At 55.0% G+C, this 9,880-nt stretch overlaps 1 protein-coding gene and 1 non-coding gene across 2 annotated transcripts; one reads left to right on the plus strand and one right to left on the minus strand.

The window, feature by feature from the left end:
* Positions 1–627: 627 nt before the first annotated feature.
* Positions 628–731, minus strand: LOC116553536. Its single transcript, XR_004269785.1, has one exon. It is a non-coding gene; the product is annotated as a U6 spliceosomal RNA (small nuclear RNA).
* Positions 732–4,043: 3,312 nt separating this feature from the next.
* On the plus strand, positions 4,044–9,645 carry DLX4 (distal-less homeobox 4). Its single transcript, XM_032279954.1, has 3 exons — positions 4,044–4,605; positions 7,859–8,055; positions 8,494–9,645. The coding sequence occupies exons 1-3, from the start codon at positions 4,323–4,325 to the stop codon at positions 8,689–8,691; spliced, it is 678 nt and encodes a 225-aa protein (XP_032135845.1). The 5' UTR covers positions 4,044–4,322; the 3' UTR covers positions 8,692–9,645.
* Positions 9,646–9,880: the final 235 nt, after the last annotated feature.

A 9,880-nucleotide genomic window follows, 5' to 3' on the forward strand; every position in this document is an offset into this window, starting at 1 on the left:
TTGGTAGTGACAGGAAAGAGGGTTTTTTTTGTTTTTTTTTTTTCTTCCTTCTTTCCATCCCTCCTCCTCCCCACTTCTTCTTGGTCATTATGGTTTGGGATTTTAGTTTTTGCAATTTGTCATGAAGCAATGACAAAGGCTTGGAGTTCTTAGTCCAGCTCAGTTCTTTTATCCCTTCTGGTAAACCAGTCTCAGAGAAGGCAAATGACTGACACAAAATATCCCAACCAGCAGCTTCATGTCTGAATTGGACCAGAACCCAACCCAGGCCTCAGGTGGGCGTCTCAAGGGCGTTCCCCTCTTGTTTTTTTTTTTTCTTTTTGAGACAGAGTATCGCTCTGTTGTGAGGCCCGAGTGCAGTGGCACCATCTGGGCTCACTGCAACCTCCACCTGCTGGGTTCAAGCAATTCTCCTGCCTTAGCCTCCCAAGTAGCTGGGACTACAGGCACGCACTACCACACCCAGCTAATTTTTGCATTTTTAGTAGAGATGGGATTTCACCATGTTTGCCAGGATGGTCTCAATTCTTTGATCTCATGATCTGCCCCCCTCAGCCTCCCAAAGTGTTGGGATTACAGGCGTGAGCCAATGTGCCTGGTCAGCCCTCTCTGTTTAAAATTTTTTAAAAATATAGGGAATGCTTCATAAATTTGTGTGACGTCCTGGTACAGGAGCCATGCTAATCTTCTCTGTATTGGTCCAACTTTTTTCCTAAGCAAGCATTTTCTCTCCCTAGTGATCCAATATGAGATTACTGTGCTTCCCAGCCCACATCCTCACCATCTCCACCTTTCCTGACGTTGGTGAGATGGAATTCCAATTGGAGAGGATCCCTCCCTGGGGATCCTGCATCTGAGGAGACCCCAGGGTATCCTAAGCAGGTGCCCCAGCCCCACACCCTCTGGAATATGAGAGAAGGGAGCCTTGAAGGAGGTGTTTCTTCATTTGTAAAATGGGGATAATAGTACCTGGGGTTTGAGCGTGCGTGCATGCGCGTGTGTGTGTGTGTGTGTGTGTGTGTGTAGATGCTTGATAAATTCTAAAGGGCTGCAGAGTATGTCCTGCTGTCTCGTAGAGGTGAAGATCCTCTGAGTTCAGCGAAGCCCTGAGGGCTTTAGAACTTAAGACATGTATTCGCTGGGGATCTCCTGGCTTTGGAGGATGCCCAAAGTCAGCTGTGGCAGAGCTCTGCCAGAAAACCCATGCCTGCCCTTCCTTCTTAGGTCCAACAAGAAACGATTCTGTGCATATGGCTCTAAGAGGAAATATCTTTCCACTCATCCTGTCAATTCCAGCTCAAAAGCACTTCCTTCAGGAAACCCTCCCTCACAGCCAACCCCACCCCAAAAACGTTCCCTTCCTTTGATGCACACCTTTGATGCCATCCCTGGAACCTCTCCTCAGCACTGCTGTAAGGCTGCCTCCCTCCCTCTAGAGGAAAATGGTGATGGTAGAAAGGAAAGTTTGGAAGGACATATCCTCACAGGTTCACAGCCCCACCTCAAAGGAGAGGGTGGCATGGCTAGAATCAAGGAAGAAAGGGAGAAAGGTAGTCCCACATACAATGAGCATTTCTCAGCCAGGCATGGTGGCTCACGCCTATAATCCCAGCACTTTGGGAGGCTGAGGTGGGTGGATCACCTGAGGTCGGGAGGTCGAGACCAGCCTGGTCAACATGGTGAAACCCCACTCTACCAATAACACAAAAATTAGCCAGGCGTGGTGGTGCATGCCTGTAATCCCAGCTACTCAGGAGGCTGAGGTAGGAGAATCACTTGAACCCGGGAGGCAGAGGTTGCAGTGAGCCAAGATCACACCATTGCACCCCAGCCTGGGTGACAAGCATGAAACTCCGTCTCAAAAAAAAAAAAAAAAGAATAAGCATTTCTCTACTGAGCAAACCCTCCACACCTTGTTGGATGAGAGGGGAGTGGGATTTCCAGTTGTCTGGAGAAGGAAGCTCTCCTGCCAGAGCCCTTTTCTTCCCAGCTCCAAGGCTTCAAGATGGAGAGCCCCAAGCTAGAGGAGTCTCTCCTTGGAAAAACTCACCTCTATCTATTCCACTGGGGAGTCCAGTTTGAAATAGACTTGCCCTTCCTCCCTGCAGGACTCCTGACTGTGAGCTTCAATCACCCCTGCACACCCATTTGGTTGATTTTGTCTCTCTAAGGAGGCCTGAGCCCAGCAATTCCCCAGTGTGTTCTATTCTTCTAGGCTTCCTCCTTCTTCCTCTTCCACCTCCTCCTCTTCTTCTTTCTTTCTCCTCCTCCCCCTCTTTCTTTCTTCTTTCTCCTTTTTTGAGACAGGGACTCACTCTGTCAGTCAGGCTGGAGTGAAGTGGCACAATCTCAGCTCACTGCTGCCTTGACTTCCTGAGCTCAAGTGATCCTCCTGCCTCAGTCTCCTGAGTAGCTGGGACTACAGGCATGCATCACATTGACTGGCTAATTTTTGTACTTTTTGTAGAGATGGGTCTCACTATGTTGTCCAGGCTGGTCTCAAACTCCTGAGCTCAACTGATCTGCCTGCCTCAGCCTCCCCAAATGCTGGGATTACCAGCCTGAGCCACCTCGCCTCATCTCTTTTTCTTATCACCATGCTCTTCCATCTCCCAAATCTGTGACTGCTACCTTCACGCTGATCCCTAACAGTGAAAGCATGCATGTGTGTACAAACATGAATATGCCTGCCAAGTTATATAAAGTGGGAACACGTGTGTGGGTTTTTGTGCTGGGGAATTTATGAAGACAGGTGGGTTTAGGGATGGAACTCTCTCTCCCCTAATGTGAGGCATCTTAGATGTGTGTGGACATGTATTTCTCATGGGTTAGGAACACAAGTATAAATGTTATATGCTTAGATCTTCTGTATTTTTGAGTACACACACCAGTGATTTGACTTGCATATCGAATCTATGTAAGAGACAAGTACTGGATAGTGCTTTTATTCAGGGATAGTGCTAATTCATCTTTAGGTATATAGATGTGTATATACATCACAGCCTGAACTCTGTTTGCAGATCCATAAATGAACGAATGCTAGTGTGAACATCAGTGTAGGCACCTGCACATTGGTATATGTGAGTATATATGTTGTATTTGAATGCAGTCCCTGTGTAGTTGTGTACACGTGCCAATAAATGCTTATATATGTAGACACCTGTCCATCAAGGCCATGGACACTAATGTTTAGAGGCAAGTCTTGAACACAGCCTGGAAAATGCGCCACGGAGACCGGCCTGCAGTAGTTCCTGCGCCCTCCCAGAAGCCATCCAACTGGACTCATCCTCCACTCCCAGATTTTGTCCGGATTCAAGCAACACTTCAGCCTCCTATGGAGCCAGGAAAGGCTGGGCACCGCATGGGCTAAAGCTCAGAGGGAGGATCCCTTCTGCAGCTTCGGGGGCCTGCGAGGAGCTGCGGTGTCACCACCAAACCCGGGTCCCTGCCGGAAGCGGAAGCCAGCATGGGGGACAGTGGGGTACAGTAGCGGCGGGTTGCGGCATGCCAGGCAGAGGGCGCCCCGCGGGGGCGTGCGCGCCACACACGTGCGAGGCGGGCTGGGCGCCGGGCGGCACCCTCCCAGCCCCGGCGTCTGTTTACCAACAAACTGCCGGTGCTCAGCAGCCACGCATTCCGATGCACTGACTAAGCGGCTGGCGCTGGCGGTCTGCACTTGACTCCCCTGCAGGTCCACGGCGGCTTTTGGCCTGCAGACCCCCGAGATCTGGAGGCTGCGAATGCAGATTCCCTGCGTCCCGCAGCCCCAGGGCCTCTGCCCACTGCCCAGCTTCCCGTACCTTGGGCATCCAGGCTTACCACCTCTCTAGCATTTTTGCCATTATAACCGCGGTTCCCGGAGTGCACCAACTGCCCTGCAACCCCAGCACCTCTTAGAGAAGACTCCGAGACAGACCGACCTGGGAGTGCGCACCGCCAGCTCCCATTTCCCACTTCTTTACCGCGGAACGCCCCCGGGGGGCGGGGCCCGGCTCCAAGTCTCCGTGAGGTCACTGCGGGCGGTAGCCAATCCGGGGCTTCTAAGAGGGCGGGGCCCCCGTCGGGTCCCTGGAACCAAACTCGATGGAGAGGAGGGGGGTCCCCATGGATTTGGGGGGAGGGGAAAGCCATGAGGGGCACCCCCCAGAACCCCTTTCCCAGGCTCGAGTTCTCCGCTGAAAGAAGCGCAAAGAGATACTTTCCCTGGGATCTTAAGTGTGGGTGCTGCTGGCTGGGGGGCCCGTCTGGCTTGGAAAAGAGAGTTGGCAGAGGGAGCGGACTACGTGCCAGGTCATGGCCCTTCAGCCCGGGCCCTGGCCACAATGACCTCTTTGCCCTGCCCGCTCGCGGGCCGGGACGCCTCCAAAGCTCTCTTCCCAGACCTTGCTCCCGTCCCGTCGGTAGTGGCTGCCTACCCTCTTGGCCTGTCCCCTACAACCGCAGCCTCCCCCGATTTGTCTTACTCCAGGCCGTATGGCCACCTCCTGTCCTGCCCCTACACCGGGCCAGCGAACCCCGGAGACTCCTACCTGCCCTGCCAGCAACCAGCGGCTCTCCCTCAGCCCCTCTGCGGCCCCGCAGAGCACCCTCAGGAACTCGAGGCAGGTAAGTTCAGCCGTGGCCGCTCTTCCCACTTCTGGTACGGCTCCTGCGTGCCCCTAAACTTCTCCCTCGCCTGGTTGGATTCAAACCTTCCTCGGATTCCCTGGGTTGTGGGGGTGGGGAGGAGGGCGAGGGGATGGGGCGGGAGACAAGAGGGGGAGGGGAGAGGGAGAGTAGATCTAGGTCTCCTTTCAAAACCGACCTGGTTTCGATTTGCAGTTGTATAAAGACAGCGGGAGGGCTCTCACCCCACCCACTGGAGCAGGGGGGCTATGTGTACCTATTAGTAAGGGAAAGCTGAAGCAATCCAGATGTGAGGATGGGGGCCTAGCCCCTTCCTCAGAATTCCCCCCCATCCTGCACTCCCTTCCTGCCCCATGTCGCCCCTCTCCGCTTCAGTCTTGTCTCAGAAACTGGTGATTAAGCCAAAGCCTGAAAAACAAATCAAGTCCTGGTTGGAGGGCTGTGGCCATCGAGGCTGATTCCGGGCTCTGTCCTTTCCTTTCCGTGGCCTTACCCGCTCTCCTCAGACCAGGCCGGACCTTGACTGGAAGCTGGCCTGGCAGAGTCTGGGACTAGGACCCCTCCATCCATTGTTCTGAGAATGTGGCCAAAGACTGGTCAGAAAGTCCCTCATCTCTCCCTGACTACCTCAGCCTTCCAGCCAAAGGGGCAGGCCATCGCTGTCATTGCCACCCTTTGGCTTTGGGGTAGGTTAGGCCCGTTGCCTGGAGCAACGCTGAACTCCTGAAAAAGTGCTCACTGGAAGGCCTGGAAGCGGAGAAGCTGGCCCATCTTCAGGATCCTTGGCCTTGCAGCTGAGCTGACATAAAATCTGGGTATGGGCACTGCCCACAATCCCATCTGCACTGGCTCCAGCTTAGCCTCCAGGTCCCTGGACTCTCTGCCTCCATCTAACTGGCCACCTGCTCCCCCTGCAATTGTCTTTGGCACAGTCTCTTCCAAGGAGGCGCAGCCACTAGGTGACTTCACTGGCATCAGCTCAGGACCAAGACATCTTCCTCCCTTCTCCTGTGGCTCTGACATCAGCTCACAAACCGTCAGAGCCAGATGTGACCCTAGGATTTGGGAGCTCAACTTCTTTGATGTATAGATGGGTAAAGCTTGTGGCCAGGGGCATTGATTTTAGGGAGCTTCCTCCAAACCCCCAAAGGTTAACTGCCGTCTGTGGCAGAACTAAGGCTGTCTCTCCCAGGCTGCGGGTGTGGTTGGAGTAGGGGCAGTTTCGAGGAGCAGTTCTAGTTTTTATAAATGAATCCTTCAGTGTATGCTAATAGGCTATGTTTGTGTGTGTGTTTCTGGGGGAGGGGAATACCTTGACCTTGTCCTCAGGAGAGTTACTGGCAGTAGGCTGGTGGTGTCAGTCTTGTCTGCCACATCACTTGTGTTTCTTTCGTTTGATCTAAGGACAACAGAGAGTTCATTTTCTTTAAGGACGTTCCCCAATCCAACGAAAAACCACACACACCCAGATTTCATTAGAATACATTTCTAGGATTTCTCTACTGGAACTGGTGGGTTTGGGCACTCTAGAGTGAAGGGCATGTGATCAAGAGCTTGGGGTCCTCCTTTTGCTTCCACTCTATGTCCACCCCCTGCCTCCAGAAGAGGTTTGGCCGTTGAGCCTGGAGGGAGGCCCTGGAGCTCCGTGATCACAACCCAGGCAGATCCAGTTGCAACTTGCTGGAACTGGGGTAGAGAAAGGCAGCTGTCAGGGAAGGAACTTGGAGGGGGTCTGTTGGGAGAGTTGGGGCATCGAGGGCTGCGCGAGTTCAGCAACCGGGTTGGCCTCAGAGACGCCCTGCGTTCCCGCTCGAATTGCGCAGTCCACGCAGCCAGAGAGGCGCGGGTGGGCTCTGGGCTGCCAGCCCAGAGCTGCCAGCAGTGGGATCGAGGCAGGACAGGCGAGGGCGGGAGCGGAAACCCAACGGTTTTTCTGGGAATTGGTTGAGGCAGGGTCGAGGAGGGAGGATCTCAGAAGCCCGCAGCGCCCGAGGCCACGGGTGAGGGATGCGGGGGAGGTGACGGCAGCTGGTGACCGCTGGCTGGCCGAGGGCGGGTACGCTGACGTGTGGAGGGTGAGCCTGACTAGGGGAAGAAGGTGGGGGGACGCGGGCGGACACAAGCCACTCTCTTTCGGCTCAGATCAGCTGGACAGACCCCCAGGGAATGCGGCGGACGCTGCCCTAAACCTGCGGGCACTGAGGCTGCTCCATCCGCCCTACTCCTCCCATTGCCTGGGAACTCTCCAGCATCCCCGTAGAGCCTTGCAGGTTAGGGTGGCTGGCTCGGAAGAACGAAAATCCCTGTCCTAACCCTTCCCCGCACCTTAGCATTTTAGGGCCTGGCTGTTCCACGGCCGCGATTTCTGGAGAGCTAGGCGGGCCACAGCTGACCAGATTCCCCGCGGCGGCACCGCAGCGCGATCCAAGAGTGGCCCCGCCGGGCTGCGCTGCGCTCTCTCGGAAGCCGGTTCACTTTCCCTGCCGCGGGAACCGCTCTGCTTGCACTGCCCCACGTAGGAAGGGGCTGCCTCACGCAGACCCACCTTCTGGGACCCCTGAAAACCCATCCGGCCACAGCCGGAGGGGAGAGATGATCACTTTTCCTGTGGGGTGCGCCTGGGCAGAGGGGCACTGGTTACAGTAGGCGAGACCAGGGCAAAACCGGGGTCACTGTCTGCGCTGTGAGGCTGGGACTCAAGGTCCTATCAGCCGGGCCTGTCACCCACCCCTCTGGCCGCAGCCAGAGGCTGCCATGAGGACACCATCTGAAGCCTCTGAGCCTTGCTCTTGAGTTCCCTCCGCCTGCAATGTCCTTCCTCTGTCATCTCTAGGCCTCGGCTTAACCCTTGACTAGCCTTTCTGCCCCTCCCTACCCCTAGCCGGCGCCACCGCCCGGGGCTGAACTCTGACCTTCCACTGCAGGCGCTGCCGCTGCCGTACCTGGGCTGTGGCCCTCGGCGCTTTCTTCCTGCGGTCACAGAACCCATAGGAGTGGGAGCTTCCTGAGAGCAGAACTGCGCCTTGTATCACCTGGCGCGGTGAACGTGGGGGTTGAAACGCTCCACTCGGAAGGTAGAGGGCAGGGGCAAGGGGGCGATCCCCGTGGCTGTGGTTTTTGCTAATTGCCGCCCACGGCCCCGCAGACGAGTTGCAAATAAGCCTATGAAATCGCCTGTCCTACCCCTTCGCTCACCTCCTCGCCCCCAACACCGTGTTGCGCTACCCACCAGACTCGGAGAAGCCGCAGCTGTCCCCGGAACCCTCAGAGCGGCGCCCGCAGGCCCCGACCAAAAAGCTCCGCAAGCCGAGGACCATCTACTCCAGTCTGCAGCTGCAGCACCTAAACCAGCGTTTCCAGCACACTCAGTACCTGGCGCTGCCCGAGAGGGCCCAGCTGGCAGCACAGCTCGGCCTCACACAGACCCAGGTGGGGCCAGTGTCATCCTTCCCGAGCTCTCACCTTCCCCACACGTGTTCTCTGGGAACTCATTCCCCAGCCCCAGGTGTGAATGACTGATGGCTTGGTGCTGTGGCCCTGTTGTCACAGTTCTCTGGGGAATGTTTGGAGCTGGCTGTTAGCAAGCGCTGACGGGAATGTTTGTTGAAAGGCGTGCATGTATGTGCGGGTGGGGTGGAGGGGGTCAGGAAGAGGAGGGTACAGCAGGCAGGGAGACATGGATACTGGCTCAGAGGCAGGAACTCAGGCGACTTCTGGGGCTGTGGAGGCCTGGAGCAAATGTTCCCAGACTCGGCTGGGCTCCCACGGCTGCTGCTGCTCCGACACCTGGATCCCTTTCCCTTCCTTGAAACTTTTCACACATATCTTCCCCCTGATCTTTCATTCTTTTCCCTTTTCTCCCCAAAGGTAAAGATCTGGTTTCAAAACAAACGCTCTAAGTATAAGAAGCTCCTGAAGCAGAATTCTGGGGGGCCAGAAAGAGACTTCCCTGGGAGGACCTTCTCCGTGTCTCCCTGCTCCCCACCCCTCCCCTCCCTCTGGGATCTACCCAAGGCAGGGATCCTGCCCACCAGTGGCTATGGCAACAGCTTTGGAGCCTGGTAGCAGCATCACTCCTCAGATGTCCTGGCTTCGTCTTGGATGATGTGAGTCTGGGGAAGGGCTGATCAGGCCCCCAGCCCTCCTGCAAAGACCAGGACCCAGGCCGTCTGCCTGCACCTTCTCTGGGCTGGGAGGAAACCAGCTCCAGATGGGTTTTCTCTGGAGGACAAGGAGCTAGAGGAGAGAAAGAGAGGAGCCTGTGCCCCTAAATCAAGGACCTTGGCCATAACTGTTGTCCCTACCACTACCAAGGACTGGACACCTTCACTCCAGCAGGACAGAGGCTCTGGAGAGAGAGCCATTGGCTGGAGTTGAGACTGTCCCCAGGACCCTTGGTCTTGCCACTCCCCCCACGACAGCCTGGGTGCAAAACCAGCAAGAAACATGGAGTATTTTTTCTTTGTGTGCCTTGGGCCTTGCCCAACCCATTTGTTAGTGAAAGCAGAAGCGGACCTCAACAGGGGCTACCGTCAGCTCCCACCCACCCAGCATTTTTTCCCTGAGGTCAACCCATTACCCCCATAATTGACTTACGTACTTACCATCCTGGGAGGTAGAAGAGATGCAGAAAAATGTAGAGTTCATGGACCTATGGGTAATTTATGCTCTCCTCCTTAAAAAAGCCCTCTTTCCCCAATCTCCCCCTTTTGAATAGCTAATGGGTCCAATTTTTCATATAATTCAATAGGTATTTATTGAAAGGCTCTCTCCTATTCCCATGAACCCACAGGCACACACTTTTGAAAATGCGGTAAGGAAATACTCGGGGAAAAATGGGGACAAACTAGCTCTCTAGATTAGTGCGGGTGTAGACACCCCTAAATAGATGGGTAGGCCCATTGATTCAGCTCCTCGAAGCTGTCTCTGTTCAAAGGAACTGTGCAGATTTAGAACCAATCAGAGCTTGAGCTTCACACCATGAGCTTCCAGAGATTAAACTTTGTACAAAACTTTGCACGCTGGCTGTAAGGCGTGTTTGTTTCCTGACTTCTCATGGGTAGGGGCTGGTCAAGCATCTCTTCTTGTCCAGCTGACTCTTCTGCCATGGAATTACAGGAATCAGAGGCACTGGACTCTAGATTTGCCTTGCCACTAAGTAGCCCTGTGATTCTGTCTCTGGAATGTTCTAACAATGTCCACCGTTTCATATGCTTCTGTGTGAACCCAGGAGATGCTCATGCAAGGTCTGAGT

Source organism: Sapajus apella, unplaced genomic scaffold (assembly GCF_009761245.1).
Source record: "Sapajus apella isolate SASKATOON/1434 unplaced genomic scaffold, GSC_monkey_1.0 scaffold12, whole genome shotgun sequence".
NCBI lineage: Eukaryota > Metazoa > Chordata > Mammalia > Primates > Cebidae > Sapajus > Sapajus apella.

Excerpts from the sequence above, each read along its gene's own strand:
- DLX4 (XM_032279954.1), top strand. The coding sequence starts at position 4,323 with ATGACCTCTTTGCCCTGCCCGCTCGCGGGCCGGGACGCCTCCAAAGCT. Across the intron at positions 4,606-7,858 it reads CCCTCAGGAACTCGAGGCAG|ACTCGGAGAAGCCGCAGCTG; the intron begins GTAAGTTCAGCC and ends GCTACCCACCAG. Across the intron at positions 8,056-8,493 it reads TCGGCCTCACACAGACCCAG|GTAAAGATCTGGTTTCAAAA; the intron begins GTGGGGCCAGTG and ends TTCTCCCCAAAG.